This window comes from Psammomys obesus, unplaced genomic scaffold, assembly GCF_907164565.1.
Source record: "Psammomys obesus unplaced genomic scaffold, mPsaObe1.curated_primary_1811, whole genome shotgun sequence".
In the NCBI taxonomy this organism is placed as follows: domain Eukaryota; kingdom Metazoa; phylum Chordata; class Mammalia; order Rodentia; family Muridae; genus Psammomys; species Psammomys obesus.
In genome coordinates this window covers 4013009-4038889 of record NW_026588752.1, presented here as the reverse complement: position 1 = coordinate 4038889, position 25881 = coordinate 4013009, and the positions used below count along the sequence as shown (strand labels likewise).

General features: G+C 50.3%; 2 protein-coding genes across 3 annotated transcripts; one reads left to right on the top strand and one right to left on the bottom strand.

The window, feature by feature from the left end:
* The first annotated feature begins 3673 nt into the window (after positions 1-3673).
* On the top strand, positions 3674-14671 carry Alg1 (ALG1 chitobiosyldiphosphodolichol beta-mannosyltransferase). 2 transcript variants are annotated; one of them, XM_055604554.1, is made up of 13 exons: positions 3674-3752; positions 4952-5029; positions 5164-5267; positions 6326-6474; positions 8185-8274; positions 8576-8686; positions 9439-9560; positions 9709-9747; positions 10027-10086; positions 10845-10955; positions 12119-12233; positions 13242-13317; positions 14089-14671. In XM_055604554.1, exons 1-13 carry the CDS (start codon positions 3692-3694, stop codon positions 14218-14220), a joined length of 1248 nt encoding a protein of 415 aa, XP_055460529.1. In that variant the 5' UTR covers positions 3674-3691; the 3' UTR covers positions 14221-14671. The 2 variants fall into 2 exon arrangements, with proteins under 2 accessions (XP_055460529.1, XP_055460528.1); XM_055604553.1 differs by having other exon boundaries at positions 3674-3899.
* Positions 14561-25023, bottom strand: Eef2kmt (eukaryotic elongation factor 2 lysine methyltransferase). Its single transcript, XM_055604555.1, has 8 exons — positions 24925-25023; positions 21390-21452; positions 19325-19405; positions 18217-18318; positions 17765-17898; positions 17417-17682; positions 16281-16427; positions 14561-14895 (listed from the first exon to the last, which is right to left on the bottom strand). The coding sequence occupies exons 1-8, from the start codon at positions 25018-25020 to the stop codon at positions 14777-14779; spliced, it is 1008 nt and encodes a 335-aa protein (XP_055460530.1). The 5' UTR covers positions 25021-25023; the 3' UTR covers positions 14561-14776.
* Positions 25024-25881: the final 858 nt, after the last annotated feature.

Sequence of the window (25881 nt, the reverse complement as noted above, 5' to 3'; positions counted from 1 at the left end):
TCAGATATAATGACTTAGGCAGTTTTACACAAGGATACGTTTACATGAGAATGTGCTCTTCTGAGTAGAGACAGGATTTTGGGAGCCAGTAATTAACACTAGTGCCAGTGCAAACCCCAACACCAGGTGGGTCTGCTGTTGCCTCACATTACCCTTTGAGAGAGTTGATATTGACTGCCAACTTGATAGGATCTAGAATCACCTGGGAAACAATCTACTGGGTATCTTTTTGAGGAATTTCTCGATTCTGTTAACTGGTTGTGAAGACCCACCCTAGCTACGAGCTGCACCATCCCATAGGTTGGGATCCTGGGATCCTGGGATCCTGGATTGAATAAAAAGGCGAAAGTGAGTTGGACTCCAGGATTCATAGCTCTCTGCTTTCTGACTGTGGACACAATATGGCCAGCTGCCTCCTACTGCCACGCTTTTCTCACTGTCATGGACTATATACCATATGAGCCAGGGTAAATGCTTTCTTCTTTACATTGCTTTTCTCAAGCGTTGAGGGCAGTGATTGATATCTCCAGAGCTTTCTTTTCTTCTGAAAGCCACAGCCTCCTTCTCTGCCTCCAATTCTTTCTTTCTTTGTTTTTGAGACTGGGCTTACCCCCCTTCCTCCTGTAACCCAAGCTGAAGGGAAATTCACAATGTAGCTCAAGTTGTGGTTTTTTTTCCCCTTAAGATGTATTTATTATTTATACAGTACTCTGCCTGAATGTATGCCTACACACAGAAGAGGGCACCAGATGTCATTATAGATGGTTATGAGCTACCATGTGATTACTGGGAATTGAACTCAGGATCTTTGGAAGCACAGACAGTGCTCTGAACTGCTGAGCCATCTCTCCATCCCCGAAACATACTTTCTAGTGGTGTGGCCTTGATTTCCTTAATCTGTGAAAATCAAGGTCATGGACCATCATGAAAAGCAAATAAGAAGAGTGTTATATACTGTCTCGAGCCCTGGGGACACTGGGACTCTTGTTCAGGGGTGGCCACTGGGCTCCAGGCATGCTTCAGAAGAGATGGAGCAGCTCCCACCAGAGGCTATGGGGCACAGGAGTGTCACAGTATGCTCTCAGTGTTTCTCAGCAAGAACATGGCTGCCACAGCATGAAGGCTGTCAGGGGGCACTCCACAGACTCCACTGTGGCTGCTTTGGGACCCAAACTCTCCTATGAGAGATTTTTCTTCTTCACATGAGATTTCAGAAAGTCAGTACATGGGGCTGGAGTGATGGCTCAGCAGTTAGGAAAAGGTACTGCTCTTACAGAGGACCTGAACTGGGTTCCCAGCACCCACATCTGGTGGCTCACAGCTGTCACTAGCTCCAGCTCTGAGGAATCCGACATCTCCTTCTGGCCTCCACAGGCAGCTGCACTTACAGTTCAAAAGCAAAGGAAATTTTCTAAATTCATTATGTGAAGGCATGTTTTAGCCAACCTTTGCCATCAAGGCAATGCGGATCAGAAAGCTCCTGAGGCTTCGTCTCAGTGCAGACAGCAGGCCTTCGCCAGGAGTCTTATTCAGCCAATAAACAGTAGTGAAGTTATGTTTATGGAGACTATTAAGAGCAGTGAGTAAGATCTGTGTGTGCTACATGTGTGCACAGAGAGGCTTGGTTCCCAGCACCTACATAGCAGTTCACAACTATTCGTAACTCCACTTCAGAGGATGCAGCGCCCTCTTCTGACCTCTGCAGGCACACAATGCAATGTGTGCATGAAGGCAAACACATTCACACACACAGGATAAAACAAAACAAAACAAAACATTCTCATAATAAAATGCAGTGATCCTTTGTCTGAGTTTGTGTAACCAATACATGCAAATAAAGATCTCTGTTTTTTAACTGTCTTATTTCATTTTATCTTTTTTCTGTTTTTTATTTCACTTATCTAGTTAGTTTAAAAAGATTTATTTGTGGGATGGAGAGATGGCTCAGAAGTTATGAGCATTGCCTGCTCTTCCAGAGCTCCTGAGTTTAATTCCCAGCAACCACATGGTGGCTCATAACTATCTATAGTGAGGTCTGGTGCCCTCTTCTGGCCTGCTGGCTGTGTGTGTGTGTTTGTGTATGTGTGTATGTGCGCGCTCGCATGCGCGTGTGAGCTCACAGGTATCTCTGCTTGTGTATATACCAGACAGAGAGGGTGCTGAGCATCTCCCTCTGTAACTCGGCTGCCTATTCTTTCTCTCCCTAAAATTGAGGCTCCTGTTTTCCCTGATAAGTTGGAAGCCAGCAGCCTTAGTTATCCTCTTGTCCTTGTCCCCTCAAAGCTGAGAGTATAGGCTTGGAGGTGACCCCTAGCTTGTTACATGGGTATAGGATCTGAACTCCCATCCTCAGGATTACAAGCAAGAGCTCTTAGCCACCGAGCCGTTTCTATAGCCCCTTACTTTTTTGAGATCTGGTCTTAAGCTGTGCAGGATGGTCTCTATGGAGGTGACGATGACCATGACCTTGAGCTCCTGATCTTTCTGTTACTCCTCCAAAGTGCTAGGGTTACAGGTATGTGGTATCATGCCTGGCTCCTCTCTTTTATATTTGAAATGTTGTATTCAATATGCATGCACCCTTCTCTCTCTCTTTCTTTCTTTTTGAGACAAGGTTTCTCTGGGTACTGGACTCACTTTGTAGACCAGGTTGGCTTTGAACTCACAGTGATCTGCCTGCCTCTGCCTCCCTGAGTGCTGGGATTACAGGCATGGGCCCGGTGCCTGGCTCAATATGCATGCATCTTAAGAAATGAAAGAGATAAGCATTTTTAAAAAAACAAAATTTCTCACAGGGAGGCACCTCTGTTAAACATAGCCAGAGGCCCTATAGGCTCTTTCCTTCTACCAATAAAGATCAGTTTCCATGTGTATCCATGATCTCGTGTGTACACTCCTCATGGAATGGCCTCTTTCCTCAACATAACTAGGAAATTCATCCAAATTATTTTTATTTAATTAGTGTGTGTGTGTGTGTGTGTGTGTGTGTGTGTGTGTGTGGTCTCTGTGTATTACAGCCTAAGTGTCATAGAGTGTTGGTTCTCTTCTCTGCTTTCATCCTGTGGGTTCCTGAGCTAGAACTCTTGTCTTGGTATCAAGTACCTTTATCTGAAGAGATTTCTCCAAAACTTTACCTCATTTGTTAGATTATTAAAGCAGCTGTGGAGAGACAGAAAGAAGGAGAAGGTGGAAAGAGAGGCTTGGTCTGATCTTAGCCAGGACCCTGTTTATTCACGGCGAGGGGCCATTTTTTGTTACCTAAGCATCTGGATGGCCAAGATGCCCACAGAAGATCAGATATGGCCGCTTTAGGTGTAGAAATAACTTCGAAGTCTGCAAAGGAAGCCGGCAAGGCTACTCTTTCAGCAGGAAACTATCACTATAGCTTGAAATTTATCTTAAGAGCTCTGAAAAAGAAGTTCTTAGACTCCAATAAAGGTACAGTTTTACATTCATAGGGGAAAAACACAGTTCAGGGAACTTGACATGGCTACGTCCTACTATTTCTTGGACTCCTCAAGGGCCTATCTTTTCCAGGCCCCGCCCCTCCGTTCAGACCCCGCCCCCACCTTTTTGATTCCCTTTTTCTCCAGACTCCTCCTTCTCCAAGGCCCCGCCTTCTACTCTATAGTGGTGGCTTTCAACGCGAGGCTTGCTGGTCCGGTCACGTGCCCGGCCCCGGCTGGCCAAGATGGTGGCGTCCTGCGTGGCTCTGCTGGCTTTGTCGCTGCTGCTGCCGTTGCTGCTGCTGGGTGCGTGGAAACGTGGGCGACAGGCCGGCAGGGCCCAGCACGTGGTCGTCGTGGTGTTGGGCGACGTGGGCCGCAGCCCCCGCATGCAGTACCACGCGCTGTCATTGGCGCAGAGCGGCTTTTCGGTGACGTTGCTGGGGTTCTACAGTGAGTGGCGGGGACCTGGGAGGGAGGTGGGAGGGAGGCCCACCCGGGGGCTTTAGCTCTCCTGTTCTGGGGCGTAGGCGGGAGCGGCTGTGCTCCTTCCCTGCCTGTTCTGGCCCAGACTTCTGCTTTCTGGTGTATGAGAGCAGCCTGCGTCAGCTGTCGTTAAGCATACGTGAGTACTACGAAGAGATCGGTTTGCAAGGTCTCACTTAGGTCTGGAACCCTGGTGCTGGGCACGACTTCCTCATGCTGCCGTTGTCACTGAGTTGAGAGACCATATGTTTCTCTATATCCTTCATGCAGCCGCGGAGCTTTTCTAGCTGGGGCTCTCTCTTGTTCCGTAATGAGGAGGTGTCCACCCCCTCATTATGCCCCATATTGATGGCTTTGCCGGGGTTCACTCTCACTATGCAGCTTCTAGCTGGTCTGGACCTCACTGTATAGACCAGAGTGCCTTGAACTCATGGGGATCAATTTGCCTTTGCCTTTAAAGTGCTGGAATTAAAAGCGAGCACTACGAAGCCCCGCCCCGCAGGTGTTGAACGTTTTGACATAGTTTTGACACAGAGATACCATGTTGGGGGGTCGTTCATAACTATCTCGAACACATGCGGAGCACCTCAGATTTTATCCGCGAATTTAGGGGGTGGCCCGGCTCCATCTAAGGGAAAGTGGGAATAACTCTTATTGGTTCCTGTGTGGAGTGCTATCCCAGGGCTTGGGTGGAGTGGGACTGACACAGACTCTGCCATCCAGGAGTCTACTCTTCATTGATTTAATTGAGTCCCCTTTGCCTGCCAGTCATCAAGTTAAAGAAGGTGGATATGATGAATGCCTTTCGAAGGCATTCTAGTAGAAGAACACAAAGTGACTTCATTTTTCCATTCTGGCTACCAGAGAGGTGACCAGAGAGGTTTTGATAAGTGTTATTCTCCTCCCACCTACCTTATCCTTCCAAGCACTGGAATTACAGATGTGAAGGAACACATCCTGCTGGCTGTAACTTTGATGGCTGCTTCTGGTACCTGATACTTGCACATTTACGTTTGCAGACTCCAAACCTCGAGATGAGCTCTTGCAGAGTGATAGGATTCAGATTGTGAAGCTGACAGAACTTCAGAGTCTGGGAGGTAGGACCAGGCAAATCTAGGTTCCTAACTAGGGGTAGGTGGGCTGGGGAGGGGTGGTTATGTATTATGGAGATGAGGGGACTAGCAGACTGCCAAGAGCTCCTCTGTAGAGATGGATGTTTTCTGACTTGCAGCTGGGCCCCGAATTCTCCAGTATGGAGTCAAAGTTGTCTTTCAGGCAGTGTACTTGCTGTGGAAGTTGCTGTGCACAGACCCTGCAGCCTACATCTTCCTCCAGGTATGTGCCAACTGCTGCCTCCTTCTGTTAGAACCACTGGTAGCAGTCCACTTGCTGGCCTTTTAAACAGGCACAAATTGGGTTGTGGGTGTGGCTCATTGCCGTTCTGGATTTGATTTCCAGTCCACACATACACAGTGCTCAAACTATAAATAAACATGAGGAGGGATGTTGCACTTATGAACGTGCAACAGCTGTGGTTACCTGTACAAGACCAGCACAAGATCTAGCCTGCCGACATTCTAGCATGGACGGGGAGGAATTCGTAGGGTGCCATCCCTAGTAGAGGAGCTATTGGTGTTTGTTGGGAGTGGGACCATTTTTCTTCCCAGTGTATCCACTAATAAATTGCCATTGCTCAGTAAATAGCCTCACACCCATGTTTAACTCTAATTAAACTCAGTCACTAAAGACAAAAACTAAAAAAAAAAAAAAAAAAAAAAAAAAAAAAGACATGAAAATAGGAAGGGGACTAGTTGGGAAGAAAAGAAGAAAAAAGGGTACAGAGGAATTATTGAAAGGTTGGGAGGAGACTGAGAGGGTAATGGGGAGTGATCAAAATAAATCATATATACAATCATGGAACTGTCAAATAATAAGTACAATCATATTAAAAAATAAATAATCATGAGTGTAGAGGTTGCCGGAGAAATGGCTCAGTACTGGCTTGCTGCTCTTGCAGAGGTCCCGGGTTTAGTTCCCAGCATCTACAGTATGAGCTTATAACTGTCTGTAACTCAGGTTCTAGGGGACCAAACACCTTCTTCTGGTCCTTACGCTTGTGTGGCAGATTCTTTACCTACTGAGCCATTGCCTTAACTCAAGTGACTGTTGATGATTTTGGGGTTTCCAGGTTGGGCAGGTTAGTTTCTTTTTAACGTCTTACTACTTTTGTTTCTTTGTTTTGTTTGATAGTGGAGAGGGTCTTCCTTCTGCCTCTTGGCCGATGAGAGCCTTGTAGATCATGGTCTTTTTGCTGTGTGGTCACTCCTCTTCAAATGGGCTACATGGGCCATGATCTATGCTTCCTACACTGCCTCCAAGTCTCTCTTTCCTAGAACCCCCCTGGTCTTCCTGCCATCGCAGTCTGCTGGTTTGTGGGCTGCATTTGTGGGAGCAAACTGGTCATCGACTGGCACAACTATGGCTACTCCATCATGGGCTTGGTACATGGCCCCCGGCATCCCATTGTGCTGCTGGCCAAATGGTGAGAGGGTGTGGGTGGGTCCCCTGAGTCCTCGTCAGGGGGGTGGAGGAGAAGAGCTTGGGGGAACAGGCTAGATCTAGAGGATCTAGGTTGGATCTTGGTTCCATTCCAGTCCTGGCTGCCCTGTCTCATCATATACTTGCAGCTCTGGGGTCAGCTAACTGTGCTCTTTCCATTTGCCTGCTGGGATTCATTGTTCATCGGACCAGAAGACCAGGCACCTTCTGACTGTCCAGAGCACTGTCTCCATGCCAGACTGCAGTCCAGGCCCGGTGTCTCCTACTCTGTCTCCATCACCTTTTGTTAAATACACTGTACAAGTTAGGAGAATGGGCTGAGAGTGGTGCTGCCTCTTGCAACACAGGAAGAAAGTCAGGAATCAGCCCCAGGGAGCTTCATTCCGGAGCCTTCTCGGTATCTGGAGGGAAGAAAAGGCTGAAGAACTGTGGTGGTAGCTACGATCTCACGTTGTTACCCACACTGGCTTTGGATTTATGTCAGTTCTCTTGTCTCAGCTGCTTACACTCTGGGATTACAGGCACAATACACCACACCCACTTCAGTAATTTTTTTTTTTTTCTCTTTTTTGAGACAAGGTTTCTCTCTATTCCCTGGCTGTCTTAGAACTCCTTCTGTAGAGCAGGTTGGCCTCAAACTCACAGAGATCTGATTGTCTCTGCCTCCTGAGTGCTGGAATTAGAGGTGTGTATCACACCCAGCTTCTACGTTTATGTATTTTTTTGCAATTAATGTTTTCTGGCTTATTTTTATTTTTAAAAATTACTTAAAACAAAACAGCCCCGGGGTGGTGGTGGAGATGGTGGTGGCGGCTTGTCTGTGTACCATGTGTTTTTTTCTGGTGCCTGTGGGGGACAGAAAAGGGTATCAGATCCCTTGGAACTCTCTCTGTAGATCAGGTTGATCTTGAACTCACAAAGATCCAGCTTCCTCTACCTCCTGAGTGCTGGGACTAAATGCAGATGCCACCACCCAGCTCCATACTTCTTTATGATGATCTGGGGATGGAAGCCAGGACTTTGATGCATTATGGACAAGCACTCTACCAACTGAGCTACATCCCTACACACACACACACACACACACACACACACATACACACACACACACACACACACACACTGTCTATCACAGGCTGGCCTCAAACTCCCTGAGTATCACAGAATGACCTTGAACTGATCTTCTTGTCTTTTTCTCCTGAGTGTTTGGATAGACATATATTGCCATGGCTCATTTTTTTAGCACTGGAGGTAGAACCAGGGCGTTGAGCTTCCCAGGCAAGCACTCTGCCAGCTGAGCCACATTCCAGCCTTCAGCTTAGTAGCCTTGGCTTGCTCTCCCTCTTCCTTGTTCTGTTGGGATGAAGTCTCACCATCACTGAACTCCTTTCATGCCACAGTGAGAGAGCTGCAGCCCTGAAGGTCCAGGATGGCTTGCTCAAGTGGCTCCAATTGGGTTTTTCCTCTTTATTGCATGAGACTGGATTTGTGGGGATTGTTTCCTTTTAAGCTGAACAGTGAGAGAAGAGGAAGGCTTGAAAGAGTAACTTACAGGGAACTCATGGCACCATCCTGACAGGTTCAAGGGTCCCCAGCTCTGGCCTGCTACTCAGGGGTATCAAGTCATATGGAGGTTGGGGTGGCATCTAGGCTCATCCCAGGGTTCCTTGCTGATCCCCAAGACATTTTGTAGGTATGAGAAGTTCTTCGGGCGCCTGTCCCACCTGAACCTGTGTGTGACCAATGCTATGCGGGAGGACCTGGCAGAAAACTGGCGTGTCAGGTATGCAGGGCGGGATGCCCATCAGCCGTATGCTGTGAGAGCTGCAGCACTTGTGGTGCTGTGCTGAAGTACTCAGGCCCGGGAGATGGTTACGGGTTTTTAGAAGCCCAGGGAGGAGGCAGTAGGTTTTTTTCCCCTCCCCTCTGTGTGGCCTAGGACATTTTGGTGCTAAAAAGCTGCACTATTTTAAAGAATTCTCAAGTTTCTTGTCTGTGGGATCCCCCAAGCTCCCTTGCTTTTTTGGGATCCTGCTGTGTCCTCTTGCTTAAATTTTTCTCTTCCCACTCCCTTCTCACATCAGAGCTGTGACTGTCTACGACAAGCCACCATCTTTCTTTAAGGAGACACCCCTGGAACTGCAGCATGAGCTCTTCATGAAGCTGAGCCGCACGTACTCTCCTTTCCAGAGCTGGTATGTCTCCCTTCTCTCTGCTGTCCTGGTCTCCTGCAGACCTGTGGATCCACTCATCCAGAGGCAGCAAACTAAGGCTGTGGTCTCCCACCTGTTGCTGTCAAAAGGTTTTATTGGAACAGCCTACACATTCACCTTTGTTGTCAGTGGCTGCTGGAAGCCCAGTGTAGTGGTGAATGGCTACAATCCCAGCACTTGGGAAGCTGAGGCAGGAGAATTGTAAGTTTGAGGCCAGCCTGGGCTGCACAGCAAGCCCTTACCTTACCTTAAAAACAGTGGTTGCTCCCGACTTGCAGTAGAGGGACTCGGTTTCACAACAGTTTATGGTTCACAAAGCCTGAAGTAGCTATTCTCTGGTCCTTTAAGAAACTGGCTGCTGAGCTCTGTACTGTCTTGTCCTGCTGCCAGTGGGTTCTTGTGGGGCAGGGGACTTAAGTGTCCCCTGTTTGTCTAATTGGGCAGAGAAGGCACCTGTTACTGCTCTACCTGTGTCCAGTGTGTGCTCCTGGGATCCGAGGATGGCTTCTGGGAGGTGGGTCAGTACATCCTTACTGGGATGCTAACCAGGTGGAGTGGGGAGCCTGTGGAGGTGGCACCGAGTGGTGGAGTGGGTGTTGCTTCTGTAGCCTCAGTGCCAGCAACCTGGTTCTAGATCAATGGGGTGCCAAATGACTGAGAGCCTGTGGCCTGCCTGAGGCTCTGCTCTGGTGCCATGATGTCTAGTACCTCATCTCTTTTCTCTGATTCTTCAGCTCAGGGCCCTCGGACCCCAACATGGAGAGGTCAGCCTTCACTGAGAGGGACTGTCAGAACGGCGTGGTGAGGCGTCTGCATGGGCGGCCAGCACTGCTCGTGAGCAGCACTAGCTGGACAGGTCTGCCTCCCCTCAGCACCTAGGGTGTGTGCCCAGCCTGTGTGCTCCAGCCTGTGTGCCTAGCTTGCTTTGGCATCCCGGGAAGAGGGTATGAGTAGGGTGGGAGGAAGGAGGCAGCCCATGACCCCTCTCTCTTCTCTCTCTGTAGAGGACGAGGACTTCTCCATCCTGCTGGGAGCATTAGAAAGTAGGTGTGTGGCTGCATTAGCAGCGCAGCTTGTCAGGGGCTGCTGCTAGGCAGTTACCTGGCCTTTTGTTGAAGCCTGCCCTGTGGTCTGTCCCTGATGTCATGGGTGGGCCAGCCTGAGCCAGTAGGGGAGGGCATGGGAAGCTTACTGTTCTTCCATGGTCACTGAGTGGCTAGATCCTCAGTCTGAATATATCTTGTAGCAGCCGCCTAGGGATCAGCCTCCCCCCTTCACTTACCATCTTATGTTCTTCTTGTTTTGTCTTTTTTAAAAAACAGAATTTGAGCAACTAATGCTCAGTGAAGACAGCCTTCCTTCCCTTGTCTGTGTGATAACAGGTACTGATGGGACCACCATGTTACAGTTTTGGAAGGGTGGAGGCAGTAGATGAATGGGCACATGGCCTTTACGAACATGTCTGTAGGGCACTGTCTTGTTAATCATCACCTCAGTTCTCCAGGTAGTTTCTCTCTTCCTCCCCAAGACTTTGCCCATGCTAGGCAATTGACCTACCACCCAGCTACATCTCCATCTATCTTTTGTTTTTCTATGTGTAGAGACAGGGTCTTACAAGTTGTCCAGACTGGCCTTGAACCTACTCTGTATCCAGGCAGGCCTTGAGCTGGAACAGGCATGTATCACAGGCCCTTGGGGTAGTGTTTCTACATGCCTCTGATGTATAGGGAACCTGAGGCTCCTGAACTCTATCCTTTCCCAGTGGACTTCCAGCCTCTGTACTTTAAAAGCAGTGTGTCCTCCATTTAGTCACAGGGTTAGGCAGCCACCTCCTCCTGCTCCCTTGAAGCCAGGTTCCCACAGGACCCTGTGAGGACCGGACAGTCTCTGTGTCACTTGGTGGAGATGCTGTGTCCATGTTGCTGGCACCCTGGCATTTATCCTAGACCTTCTTGCAATCTGCAGCCCTGTGTCAACTGGCTGGGGTATGCTTAGTATCCTGGCTGTGGGATGTCAGGGTCTGATGGGGCCACTGGTGGGTGTGGTCCTAGGAAAGGGTTGTCAAAGGCTGGAACAGCAGGACCTGCACACTGGCAGTGATGGATAGCGACTATGGCAGTGACTTTTCTTCTCTGTGAAGGGAAGGGGCCTCTCAGAGAGCACTACCGCCATCTCATTAGCCAGAAGCACTTCAAGCATGTCCAGTTCTGCACCCCGTGGCTGGAGGCCGAGGACTACCCGCTGCTGCTAGGTGAGAGGGCAGATTTCAGGGGGAAGATGGAGGGCCACACTATCCCACAAGGGCAGACAGGGAAGATATTACCAACCTCTGTTTTGCCCTGTAATCTTTGAGACAGGATCCAGAATAGCCTTGAGTTTGCAGCAGAGTATCCTGCCTCAGTGCTGGGATTATAGGCCTGCACCACCGTGTCTGCCCCTCCCCCTTCCCTTTTCTCCCTTTTTCATAAGATTTCACTGTACAGTTCAGGTTGGGCTTGAATTTATACAATCCTCCTGCCTCAGCCTCTGCACTGCTGGGCTTACATGAGTACTCTACTCCATTCTGCTGATACCTGATTTTTGTTGGATCTGTTGTAGATTTGGTTTCTTTGATTTTTTTTTTTTTTTCATTTTTGTTTCAGGTTTTTATTTTTTGAGACAGTCTGTGTAGCTCAGGCTGGCCTTGAGCTAAGAAAGATCCGCCTCAGCCTCCCAAGTGCTCTAGGATTAAAGTGTGTGCCACCATGCCCAACTTGCCCTACATTTTTAATCTTGAGTTCTTTTAAAAATAATTCTGGCAAAACACATACAACAAAATTTGCCACTCTAAATAATTTTTTTCATTCATTTATTTATTGCGTGTGCGCGTGGGGGTAGATAGGAGGATGACACACTTGTGCCATGCCAAGTATGTGACAATCAGAGGAGAACTTAGAGGAAGGCTCTTCCTTCCACAGTGGGGTCCAGGAGTGGGACTCAGATTGTCAACCTCGGCAGCAAGCGCCTTCACCTGCTAAGCCAAGTCTGCCAGCCCTCCTCTAGTCATTTTGAAGTGGTCACCGGGTGGTGTTCTTGACAAGGCGGAATGAACCACAGCCATAGCCATAAAACAATGTGATCACAGTGACTGCCTGGGAGCTTTCTCTTTGAAAAGGAATTGGGGCTAAGTGGAAACAGTGAATCAATACAAGTGAAAACAAACTTTAATCATTAAGCAGTGTGAGACAGGATGTAGTGGTCAGCCATGTTTTTGCCTCTGGTTAGGCTGCCTGGCTCCTTGGTCAGCTTATGCCATTTGTGCTTAGGGACAGTCTCAGGGACAGCTGATATCCACTAGGGCTGATTTCCACAGTGAGTCTAGGGCTCACTGTGTAGGCCTGGGAAAATGACCTAGTGTCTTGACTGTCTCTGCAGGGTCAGCGGACCTGGGTGTCTGTCTACACATGTCCTCCAGTGGTCTGGACCTGCCCATGAAGGTGGTGGATATGTTTGGGTGCTGCTTGCCTGTGTGTGCTGTGAACTTCAAGTGGTAGGAGCAGATACCCAGCCTTACTTGGGGCATACTCTAGATCAGCAGCTGGGGCCGTTCCACTGAGCCCTGATGAGGATCAGTCATCTTGGTATATTCACACCCTGTATGTGTCCCACACCATGCCATTCACCTATGAAAAATGTAGTTAGCATTAGAAAGTAGCACACGCCTGTAGTCTGGAGGCAGAAGCAAGAGGATCCCTGAGCTTGAAGCCAGCCTGGCCTGTCTCAGGGAGAAACTAGCAAGGAGTATGTTGATCGTGTCTATCAACATGTAGGTACAGGTTCTTATCCCTGTTCCATTGCTGGGATAATAGCTGTCATCCAGAGAAGATGTGAAGCATGGAGTAGGTTTATGTGGATCATATGCAAATACAGTAGTTTAAGAAGGGGCATGAGATCTGAGAATATACAGGGGCTTCTGGAATAGTCCTGCATGGACAGAGGGATGAGGGATGGCTGGAATTTGCTCGTGGTTAACGTTCTACTCAGGCTCATGCTGTGAGAAGGGAAAGGAGGCCAGAGTCGTTGCAGTTCCCTGGCTTACATCTGTGGCTGAGCTCTCACAAGTAGATGGGAATTATACACACCAATGCAGTTCTGGACTCCACTTTCCCTGGCCAGAGTGGATGTGAGCATGCAGGCTGCAGCTTGCTGGCTAGGGACCAGTCTCTGGATGGGAAGCCCTTGTGTGAGCCAAGGTCAGGGCTTGTCAGGATCCAATCTCCCAGTGACTCTGAAAAACTACCCTTAATGTGTGGAGCCAAAGGCAGGCTTGTTGGGACCCTAGCCCTCAGGCTAGAGTGGAGAAAAACAAAACAAAAAACACAGGAACCATCTTGGCACAGAAACAGTTCTGACATGTGCCCTTGTAGGCTTTCCTATCTAAACACTTGTTATCCCACAACACTGAGGCCAACCTGCCATTCACCGGAGGGGACAGTGGTGGCTTACCTGGGTTCCCTTTCTTCTCTAGCTGGATTTCAAGTCCCTTGTTCTCTTGCAGTTTGCATGAGCTTGTAAGACACGGAGAGAATGGCCTGGTCTTCAGGGATGCTGAGGAGTTGGCAACTCAGTTACAGGTAGTGGCCCTACTCCCTATGGGGCTTGGTGTTTTTGAAGCCTGTCATTGAGCCAGCTCCCTGATCCCTTTTTCCCACATGAGGACAGCTGTGGTGGGATCCTGGGATATAGAGGAAAGGAGGGGGGGGGGAGGGAGCAGAAGTCTCCAAGGCAGTCTGTCAGCCTGGGCTGTTGGCCAGTCTTTCACATTGCCAGGGGCTGGAAGAGCTAGGCACAAACATACATACCCCTGCTTCCTGTGTTTGTTGAGCCCATACTACAGTAAAGATGGGAGCTTTGCTGCCTGTTAGGGACAGTGCGGGCCAAGGAAGCTTCTGCAGAGGGTATGTCTATCCACATAAAACTAATGTTCTCTCATCTCTGACAAGGGACTTGTTCTATACTGGTCTCTGTCTATAGTCTTTGTGAGAACTCTGCAGCTCCATCCTGATACAGATTACAATGTAGCTGTGGACATGTGCAGACAGGCTGAGTTCCAATAAAACTTTATTTACAACACCAGGTCAGCAGGACTCAGCTTGAAGGCGACAGTCTGCTAGTCCCTGACAGAGACCTTAAAAGCAGAGCTGTTGTGGCTTCCCTCTTTCCTGCATCTGAGGACTGTGTTGAGGATGGGAGGGAAAGGGAGGACAGTAGGTAGTGGCTGGACATTCTCCAGGGCAGGGCTGTGGAGATCTATCCCCTAAGTGTCTATTGAGGTGAGGAGTGCTGCTGGAAATGAGCAAGGACCTGGCATGGGGATCTAAGTTCCTGTTTCCTTTTTCCTATAGATGCTTTTTTCAAACTTTCCCGACCCTGCTGGAAAGCTAAGCCAGTTCCGGAAGAAACTCCGGGAGTCTGAGCAGCTGCGATGGGATGAGAGCTGGCAGCGGACTGTGCTCCCTTTGGTCACTCACAGATAACTCCAGGCAGAGGCTAGGGCTCTGACCCTCCAGTGCCCACCCTTCACAGCCAGGGCTTTTGGGTGCCTAGTGGTCAGAAGCCTAAGGACAGCAGTGGGCAGTGTCTAGAAAATGAATGGTCTGGAAGCTGCTTCATCTGGTGCCTGAGTAGTTCTTCTCTTCTGTACTGAGTACTTTTGTTACTTCTGTGACCCTGACCACTACTCAGATCCTGGGCTTTTGTCTCTGGACCCTCACATTCCTTGTGTTCTGGTTCTGCTGGGCTGCCATGAGCTCTGAGATATCCTGTGTTCACTGGGCTTGGCTGAGCCAGGCCTCAGCTGTCTGTCAGGAGTCATACTTGATAAATTATGTTTTTATTTGTACAGTGGAAATGCTTGCCCTGAGTTTGTGTCCACTCCAGATGAGCTGCTGAGGAAGGCACCAGAACTCAAAACCCGTGCTTACTGTACATTTGTGGTCTGTTATTTAGTATTCCTGTTCAACTGAAACCTCTTCAGCTCAGCTTTCCCATGGACTCTTCCCACGATGGTGATCTCATTTTTTCCAGTCGCCTTCAAACACCATGCTGCCTGTTTAGCATGAGCTTCAGGATTACGATGGCCGAGTGCTCCTCATAAGGGAACAATTTGCTGGTGTGAGGGGGCACCTGTTCCCAGGAGATCTCCGCGCGATCTAGACAGAGTACAGAGAGTTTAGGAGGGCAGTTTTGGAGACAGGAAGTTAATCTGTCAGTGCAGGGCTGTGGCCACAGCTGTGCATCAAACTAATTTACTTGGGCCACAAGTTTCCAGGCCCATGTAGACTCCTGTGGGTATGCTCAGTCTAAGGAGAACAGCAGAGGTTCTGCTCTACCGTTTTCTGCTTCATTTCCTTAAGTCCCAGCAATCCCCCTCTCTCTGCCCCCAACAGCCCGAGAATTACAGGTGCTCAGGTTGGCCACAACCCAACTTTTACAGGGGTGCTGCAGATTCAAACTTGGTCTTTACATTTGTACAGTCAGCACTTTTGCTTACCAATCTCTCTCTAGCCTGAGGACAAGGCTTTAAAGAGCAGCAATGGGTGTGGCCACCTCCCCTACCATGCCCACTGAGGTGCCCACCACTTTGCACCTGTCTACCCTGTCAGTTGGCATAAGAGGGGAGCTATGATCCAACTGCAGCTGCCTGGCTTCATGAGGTTTGCAAACACTGTGGGCCAAGACAGTTTCCTAATTACATCTGTGTTATAAATAAAGCTAGTAGTTTAAAGAAGCCCAGGCCCAAAACAAGAGGCTTTATAATAAACAACCTGAGTATAACAAACAAGCTGGCATGCATTCTACAAATTCCTCCGGATGGAATCCAGCCTTGCACACAGCAGGCATGTATGCTACCACTGAGCTGGTCCCTGGTCCCCGTAGTTAGTGAAATCAGGCACATGCTGCTCTGGCATTCTGTGCCTTTCTTAGGGAAGATGCATTGCAGGCTCCCTGTGTGTGCATGCATCCATCCGAAGGATAGGCAGGGCCCTCAGTGCTCAGTCAGTGGGTTCTGGGAGTGTTCTGCTGATTGGGGGAGTCTGCCTGTCAGCCTGTCCAGACACTGGCAGGTGAGTGGACAGGTGTTGGAGAGGCTTTGCTAAGGGAGCCTGGCTAGGGTAGCATCATACTCTACCGTATGTGGGGAGTGTCTTGGTTGGCATGCAGGGGCTATGGAGATGGTTTTGGGTGGGAGGGAACCTGGGCCACACTCAATCAGAGTGCTTTAGTGTCTTCACAGGTAAGGTAGGATGACAGGACACCCATCCCAGGTGCTGCTGAGTATCAGACTGGAGGACAGACAAGGCTCACAGTCGTGTTCTGCAGATGGTGGGGTCCTTATCCTTTTTCTAAACCCCCCCCCCCCCCCAGCTTCTCTTCTTGCAGAGTGCCCAAACAATGGCTACCTCTGTAGGCCTGGCTATGCCTCAGAGGAATGTCACCACAGCACAGATAAGGATGCTGATGAGCAAGGCCAATGCCAGCTTAGTTTTTAAGCCCTCCAAGGGACAGAATGGTGGCCCACAGGTCGGGAACTGACCCAGCTCTGTGACAAACAGCTTGCCCGTGTCTTGGCTGCGGACGGTATAGGCCACGTAGACATCAGGAGCATTCTTCCTTTGGCAGTCGGTGAGCATCTTCAGGACTCTGACCAGTGACAGTGTCACCTCCCAGGAGTATAGCACATCTACAAGGGAAAGACTAGCTGAAAGGGCCTCTCATCAGCGTCTGCAAACAGTGTGGGGCTGGGCTTACTTTGGGTTGAGGGCCTGGGAGCAGTGGTGTGTTAAGATAATGTGCTGCTACACAGGAAGAAGCCCCGGCAGGGTTTCTAAAGGCCGCTACAGCCGAGTCTCCCGTGCTAGCACTGCTTCTGTGCCCTTCCTCACTTAGAAGATGGTTAGTGGAGCAGATCCTAGCCTGGGTGGAGCTTTTGCTGGGGAACCGATTATTGTGGGTGTGCCATGGGAAGGTGATCTCTGCTGTGCCAGGGAGGAGGGCTCCTTGGTGGCCTATGCAAACACTGCTTTCTCTCAAAGACTCCATTCTGTATCATAAGAGGCGGGTGTTCTTCTGTCCTCTCTGAAGGACACAGGGCAGGGACCTGGGGCCCAGATATACTGGTGGGATAGCCAAGGCCAAATGGCCTTGGTGATTATAGTAAATCCTTGGCATATCTGCAAAGAGCCAGCATGGATGCTGTGGTGGGGCCACTCAGCTCTGTACTGGGCCTTGCCACCCATTTAACGACCAAGCATGGTGGTGTCAACAGGTGAAGACATGAATGTAGCCCTGGGAGGACCACAGGCTGCATGGCCAGTCTATCCCACCTGCAGATCCAGGATGGCTGTTTGTCCCAGCAATGGAGGGAACAGACTTAGTGGTGGGTGGGGCTGTTTTAGTTTTCATTATAGGACCAGAGAAGGAAATGGGTTGCCTCAGGGCAGCTGAGGCAAGATACTCCAGGCCAGGCTAGTATGCTGCCCTAGCACCTGTCCTGCTCATCTTAAGACTTCTAGGGACAACTGGTTATTCATGCACAGGGCCACAACAGTGAGTGCAGCTATCTCCAGAGAGGGACCTGAGACTCTGGAGTGTGGGCTGTGACGTCACTAGGAGGCCCAGGGTGTCCCTGCCTGCAGTGCCCAGTGCTCCCTCCTGCTGCTGGGACGTTACCTGCTGCAATGACAATGTCTGCCTGGAAGGCAGAGAGCTGAGAGGCTGCCACGTTGTCCCAGTCGAGCTCGGCCACTGTCACCTTCGGGCTGCGAGAGTCAATGGGAGTGTGCGGCTCTAAGGAGAAGCCATTGAGGAGCACGTTTCCACGGAGCTGTGCAAGCACTTGGCCATGACAGTCACTGAAGATGAATGCTCTGGGGTGGCATGCTTTGCAAATGGCCAGGCCTGTGAGGCCAGCTCCACTGCCCAGCTCCAGGACAGTCCTGAGTGGGAGGTGGGGACCTGTGTTCACAACTGTACCAGCGCCAACCTGCCTCAGCGCCCTGCCCTGTGCCCCCAGATCACCTGTCGGCAAAGGTTGCTGGGTTCTCAATGGCCCACTCTGCCAAGTAGAGAGCAGCATCCCATGTAACCAAGCCTGTGGTGCCATGGGACACGATGGCTGTGCTCTCAGAGAGCGTGACTGAGTTCCCTGAAGGCTGCAGGGAAAGGAAAGAGAATAAACAGAACTATCAGAGTATGACTGGTGGGACCTAAACCACAGCAAGTGAATGGCTGAGCAGAAGGTGGTATGCCTACATGGGAGGGTACTCAACAATGGAAAGGAACAGGCTTGGTACACCCAGCAGGATGGGTGATCTCAAGGACACTGTGCTGAGTGAAAGCAGCCAATCTCGGGTCCCATGCCATGCAGTCCCCTTCATCTCATACTTTTAAAATGACCCAATCGCAGAGACAAGAGTGTGTGTGGAGGGGTGAGGGTAGGCACAACACAACATAACATGTATGTCTCATACCAGCAAATAGCTCCGGTGGCACTGGGTGGACTCTTTGGCCATCAGAACCTCTGCCAGCGCCTCGTACAATGCATCCAAAGGCTCTGTGGGCACAGCCTCATGCTGGGAAAAGACAGTGAACCTTAAATGAGAGGTCACACTGACCCTCGTAAAGAACCATTCTGTCCCTTGCTTCTGTCTGCTCAGTACAGGATTGGGTGGCTTTCTCAGTATTTACGGTGCTGGGGATGGATGTCAGGACCTTGTGCATGCTGGGCCAGCACTTAAGAGCTGAGCCACATTACAGCCTGATTTTGCCAGATTTAGAGGGAAATTTCAGAGTGGGAGGTAAGCTGGCATATAAACAACTTAGAATTCAAATTAACAAAATTAAAGTGTACTGGTGGGTGCCTCAAGAAGAGATATGGAGAGTAGGCAGGCAGGGCCTAGGGCAGCAGAGTTCAGGAGAGCGCACTGCTGTCCTTAGATGATGTGTTCATGTGAGCCCTGGGCTACCTCTTGGTGGCACTGAGGCACGGCTTCGTCAGGCCTCACAGGCCTGTTTCTTCTGGTACTGCCAGAGCCTACAAAAGTGCTGGGGTGCCAAGGCCTGGGTCAGGGTGATACAGAAGCAAGGACCACACCTGTGCTGAGCCTGGTGTGCAGCTGCTGGCTTCAGGGGCTGAAGCTAGCCTGCTGCTCTCTCCATGGCTGTATACAGTGGACGTGTCCTCCAAAGGTGTCTTGCAGAGGTTGGGAAGATCCTGTCCAGCAGCCCCATGGGGAGAATAACAAGGAACTATCTGGGAAGGGGCTGTGAAAGCTCAGACTTCCAGCAGGGGTGCATGGGCCAGCCAGGGAATGGCTGGTAGAATGGGGGAGGAGGCATTCAGTAGCAGGGATGTCTGGTGGGAAGGACAACCTGAGCTGCAGCTGAGAGCCCTGGCCTCTCTCCCCTGCCCAGTCCCTCCCTGCCCTCCCATCATACCCCACCAGCAAGGAAGCCCTGACTCAGGGCTTACAGAGCAAGCAGTGTGCAGGGAGGTGGGGTTGCTGGAGCCTGGCAGAGCTCTGGAACTCTGTGTTCCCCTTCGTGGCCTAGCCCCAGCAGCCACTGCCCATCACTGACCTTTTTGATGAGCTTCGAGAGGAAGCAGCGGGCATACCTCACAGATGGCAGGTGCTGCACACATACGGGGTGCTTTACAGTCTAGACAACAGAAGACAAGAAGGTGGCTGTTACAAAGACCCGCCCCTAGTGCCCGGGACGCTTCACACAATAGAAGGGGCTTGATGTTCCTGCAAAGGTGTACAGGGACAATGGGTATGAGCCCTGGGCATCTGCAAGATAGTCTTCTTCTGGGCTTCTTGCTAGATGCTAGATGCCAAATTTGCAATCCCCCTGTCATAGATTATGGGTATGCCACTCTCAATTTAGGATGAAGTTTTAAGATCTTTCCCTAAAACATTTCCACATAGTGGCATGGCTCTGGGTAGGGACCTGAACTCATAGGCCCTTTCCCGCCCACTCAGGGCACCAGGTAGGAACGACATTGGAGGATGAAGTCGGGGTGTATGGCTTCATGGAGGAGGTGAGGGCCCAATGGCAGGAGCCAGACCTACCAAATGCCTGTTCTGGCTGTGAGGCCTAGGTGCCGAGCAGGGTTGGGCATGAGGTTGAACAGGCAGAGGTTCTGCCTAACGCCTCAGTGGAAGCCTCCAGAGTGAGGAGCAGGGTCTCCAGCCAGTGCAGGGTAGCTCCCTGGTGGCTCTGGCCTGGCAATTTTGAAAGGTCAGAGGACCAGCAGGAAGCAGGAGATGGAATGGACTTGGAAGGTGCAGCCTGCTGCCTTGGGAGGGCCTCAGGATCTCCTTATGGCAGTGAATGGTTCTCAACCTTTCTAATGCTGTGACCCCTTAATCTAATTCATCAACCATAAAATTATTTCCATTGCTATTTCATAACTAATTTTGCTACCCTTGTGAACTGTAATGTAAATATCTGTATTATCTGATGGCCTTAGGTGTCCCAAGGGGTTGCGGCCCACAGGTTGAGAACTATAGCTTTAGTCCCTGTCTGGGCTCTAAATAAGGGTTCTAATCACATCATGACCTACAGGTTGGAAACTGCAGCCTTAAGGCCTTCAGGGCTTCCTAGTGAAGGTTCATTGATGGATAACCCCATTAGATCTTAAAGCAATATGCTCTAATTTTTCTTGGGTCACTCATGGAAGGCTGGCTGTAAGACGAAGCCTGCCTGCTTCCTCCCTTTTCCCCTTTATCTTTCTGATATAAGGTCTCCCAGTATAGCTCAGTGTGATTTTGAATTGGCCCTGTTTCAGCAAGAATTCCTGGTCTGGGCCCCTAGGATTGGCTGGCAAGCTGGGGGTAAATGTCTGTGTTTTCCCTGAATTTGTACACAAACATGCTCCTCTGGTGATTCTTTCTGGGGAGGGGGAATCAGGACCCTTAAGAAGGTCAAGGCACAGGATGTGATGGTGTAATCTGTTCTTGATTCAGGAGGCCTCCATTCACAGGCACATTTCTCACTGAGCCCATACCCCATTATTGCCTCTGATACTGAGCAGGCAAGATGGTCTTTCTTATTTTTGCCTTAGATGCAAAGAAAAACAGTTCAAAGCAACAAACAAAGACTGGAAGCAGTAATCTGTCACATGTCATTTCCATGGTTTAAGACTATCCAAGAGGTTTGGGCTGGATAGATGGCTCAGTGGTTATAGATAGTGGCTGCTCTTCCAGAGAACCTATGTGGTGGCTCACAACTGCCTAACTCTAGTCCCAGGGGATATGACACCCTTTAGTGGCCTCCAAGGACACTGTATGCATATGTTTCACAGACACACATGCAGGCAAAACACCCACACACATATTAATAAAAAAACAAAATAACCCAAACTAAAAGTTAAAGCCTTCTAGAAAAAATGGCAGAGTAGCACTCCATAGAGATACAGTCTTAAAAACAACAACAACTATATTCTAGGTTCCCTCCTCTTGTGTAGTTGTCTATTTGAATATCTTCTTCATCCACTAATAACCAAACAGCCAGAGCTGTCTGAGGTGATGACGCCCATATGCAGTGTCAACACAAGTGCTATATTTTGTTCTCTGGACACTGGTGTTGGAAGGATACAGCCGAGCCTTGGCCTGTTGTCTGGGGATGCTGAGATTCTTACCTTCTGAAGAATAGCCAGCAGCAGCTCAGAACCTGAGGGCTCCTTTAATTTCTCTTCTAGGCTCTGTTCCAAGGAGAGAGAGAGAGAGAGAAATAAATCCTAGGGGCATTTTCTCATCAACATTACATTGCTGTGGAACAGGCTGGTCAAGAGCATCAGTGATCTCTGCCCAAGGACTTGGAACAATCTGAAGAGGAAGGCGCCAGAGACGAGCTCAGGCTGACGTCATGGGCCTTGTATGGCTGAGTATGAGGAGAGTGACTCCCGGTTTGCATCAGACGTGGCTGCCCGGCAGTCGACCGGTCACAGTGGCTTTGGGGCTGAGCTGGTGAGCTAAGAGTCAGTTACAGCATAAAGGCCTGGGATCTGCCACCTAATATGGAATGGGGACTCAGATATGCGGGGCCCAAGCCTGGCCATGCCATCTTTCTCACAGGGACTCCAGCTCCAGTCAGGGCAGGTATGTGACACACAACAAGCCACTTCACATCGTCAGAGCACCTCACTATGTCCTAACAGGTCCTCTAAGACCTGTCTTGACCCTTTTCTGACCTCAGTTATACTCAGTCTCATTCCTCATCCCACTATGGTCATACCAGTTTGCTGTTCTTAATCATGGCAGCCATGTTTTTATCACAAGACCTTTACTTCCTGTTCTCTGGGACCATCCTATGGCTGACCGCTGTAGGGCTCACGTAGCAGTTCAAATGTTGCCTCTTTAGGTAGGTCTTTGATGACTGGTTTATTTGCCATTTCCCTGTTCATTCTTTTATCCTTCTGAGACAGGGTCTGGGCTGGGACTGGGCTCTAATTCAGAGCTTCTCCTGCTTTAGCACCCCAGGCTGAGGTTACAGGTGTGAGCTCCCACACGTGGTTTTGCCTGGTGTTTTTTGGTTACATACTGCCTCATGTCTCAAATGTGCCCTGGTCTGCAGCTCATGGACTGCATTCAGTAAATATTGAGTTCCCAGTAACTGCTAGTCAACACTTGGTGCGCTTCCACAGCCAGGTGGGAGCCACGGTTTGTATTCAAGTACTCCCACACAGTGAAATACAGGAGGGGCTGCCCCTCGGGCCGCGACAGTGCGAAGGCTGTTAAATACACAATTAGTGTTCATGATAAAGTCATTAGGTTCTTAGTGCAAGCACTCCTATGTTCATTTTCCTATATACGTAAGCAACAGCTTGGGGCTGGGGCTATGTGGCTCCCTAAGGTGGAGCTTCAGCAAACGGACCCGTCAGTCAGGCGGCTTAGGCCAGTCATGACTGTCTGAGTGCTACATAAACACCTTTAGACAACCACAGCTGAGTGCCATGGCTCCTGGAGGTGCAGCCTCAGCCCAGGCTGCTTGAAACATTTTACACCAGACTTTTTGCTATGACAAATCTGGGTGCACACTATATTACTCTGCACTCATTTCTGTGTGCACACTTCCTCGTACCTAAGGAAGGATGGCTGGGATACTAAGAGGCAAGGCTGTGACTGGTTCAAATATCTATAAATCCTGCTGCAGTGGCTAAAGCAGGGAGTGGACGGCAAGGAACCCTTCCTTGCTACCTCTTGGGAATGGTCTCTTCTTGCAGTAGTGTAGGCTGAACTGGTAACACGGTGAAAGCAGGCATGAACAGCGGAGCAGCAGTGGCTGGGGCAGCTCGACAGTGGCTGGCAGATGGCCACGAGCTAAGGAATCCCCACTTCTAAGGCCTGCACGAGAGCTGTATGTTTGTAAGGGCTGCTACCAACGGCTGAGGAAATCTGGTATCTAGGCCTGCTAGGAAGCTGGCAGGCAAAATATGCCAAGAATTCCAGAGGTCCATAAAGGACCAAGGGCCCCATATGCAAAAAAGCTGCAATTGCCTGCCTACAGCTGGCACAGGAAAACACAACTGTCAGAGATCAGCACTACTGGAACTTGTCTACCTGTGAGCTCTGGCTGAGCAAAGGAAAAGCCCAGCTTTTTGGCAGCAAGAGGCTGGTTTCATAGTATCCTCCACTGCACTAGTTAGAAATTATGGCACAGATATGTAGCCACTTATAAGGTCCCACAGCCCATAAGGGTTTGAACTAGGATTCTAAGCAGGAAGCTGGTCTGCCTGGCCAGAGCTCTGCCTCTGACCCTTTCCTTCTTAAACACCTGTCTGTCAAATGGAGTGACAACAGACCCCAGTGCCATGCATTGTGGGCAACCCTGAGCAAGTACTTAATAAGGCATGTGAACTATTACACTTGGCATAGAGTTAGGACCTCTATACTATTAGGGTTTCATTTTCATGTTAAGACCAGAAATATTTTATGTCCGTGAAATAATATAACTGCCTAAATTGGGTGGACTCTGGAGGAATACAAATCTACAGTGATTGTAGAAAAAAAAATTAATTCAGAACATGGCTGCTCTGGCAAGAGATCACATCCAAAGATCTTTTAGGTCTGTGTGATCTGGCTGGGAAGAGGCAAGCAGTTCTGAGTTCAAGGCCAGCCTGGTGTAGAGCAAGTTTCTGGTCAAGAAAAGCTTAGGTGTAGGCGTGGTGGCTCACGCCTTTAATCCCAAACAATGAAGGTAAAGTTAGTTTGTAAAAGGAAGCACCCAAGTTTGAAAGTGATGTCTGAGTGGCAGAAAAAATGATGAATTAGAGAAAGATCTGACAGAATAGGATATGCCCAACTCTCAAAAGTAGAGAGAGGAAAGGGAAACTACTTAAGGGAGTAACACAGAGAATGAGAAGAGGCAGTTTTATCAGGACAGATATACAGAAAGGAGTTGAGAAAATAAGCTAGACAAAGGTGAAGACAGAACGAATCAGAGAAGAGAAGAAGCCAGAAGATTAGAGCAGATTGCTGGAGTCAGTTTGCAGCCAAGCAGATAAATGTAAGGGCAGAGAGAGAGGAGCCCGATTGGATAAGTCAGCTGGAAGAGGAGTTTGAGCCAGAACAGCTTAGTGGAACCAGCCAGCTATGAGCTCAGAAAGAACTAGAAAGGGTGAGCTTATTCAGCAGTTAAATCTCAGAAGTTGAAAACATTCTAGGCCTGGATTAGATTGTATGGAGGCAAGAAGCTTCTAGGACTAGGCCTACATTAGCACACGGAGGCAATAATGAAGCGAATAAAAGTTACTTTTACAAGTGACTCCTGCCGGTGAGCTCACCGCACAGGAGTTATCAGCTAAGCACGCTCTAAAGGAGCCTCGTGCCCGAGCTGCAAGTTCCCAGACTGCCAGGAAGTCCCCCTTTCAATCTCAACTCTGTCCGAGGCGATTCTGCCTGCTGCCTGCCCTTCGGATGGGGACCTAGCCTCCCTTTCAGGAGAGCGGCTCCTGCTGTCTGAACACGGTTAGTTGTCAAAGCTGTTTTGCAGTTCGCCAAAACGATCGATCACTGTCTCAAAAGTTGCTAAAATAATCCAGCCCGGTTCGTGACCCTGCAAGCCCCACCAAAGAAGGGTCCCACCTGCCTCCCCCGGTCGAGCGGTGAGCAAAGGCGGCCCGAGCCGCCCGGCCTCTCCGCTTGCGGTGCTCGACCCCGACACCCGCCGCCCACCTGCCAGGGAAATGAGGGCAGCGCGCGAGCCGCCAGGAAGCGGCGCTCGAAACTCTGCAGCAGAGAAGCGGCCCCCTCGTGGTCCTCAGGCGCCATCGCGGGGCGGAGCATGGAAATGGGCGGAAGCACGGCCTGAGACGGAGGAGGCGGGGCAAATAGGGGGCAGGCTGTGGGCGGGGACTAGCCAAGGTTCCGGCCCAGGGGGCGGGGCAAGGCAGCGCCCTGGTGGCGGAGAGTACGGTGCGCCCGGGCACAGGCGGGATGTAAGCTGCCGGGTAAGGCTTCGTGAGAGGCAGGGCTTAGGGAGCGCTCAGTGCTCGGCTGCAGGGGCGCGTTCTACAGTTTGCGGAGCTGGAGCCGGCAGTCTGGAGGCGGAGCCGGCTGGCCTGCGGGCGGAGTCAGAAGGCGGTCCTTGACCGGAAGGCAGGCTCTAGGAATTGGAAGGTGGGTATGGGCGGGGCTGAGACGGGTGGGGCGGAGCTTGGAGGGCGGTCCTTTGACTGATCTGGGGGCGGGACTGATCTGGGTCTGCCCGCCTAGTGGCGGAGGCCGATCTCCGCGAGCCTTACCCTACGCGGGTGTTGGGAAGTGATGCTCCGGTCTGGGATCCTTGAGCCGAGCCAAGGCTGTGGCCCAGTGCGGGGAGGAGTCGGGTGGGCCAAGGCGCCGCGTTGCAGGCTGCACCCGTAGCCGGGTCTCACGCCGGGGTTTTGGCCCGGGAGTGGGGCGGGGTTCGTGAACACCTAGGCCAGCTTGAAGTCAAACATAATTTCCCGGTGTTGGTCCACCCGCGTGCAGTCGTGTTGGGCGGCCTTATCAACACCTCTCCTCCGGCATCGCCTTTTGGAACCCTCCAGGAAGGGCGCTCGCAGTTTACTCCAGCCTTTAGGTCAGCAACCCAACATCAACTAATTCTTATTAAACACCTCCTGTATTGATTGGCACTGACAAGACCAG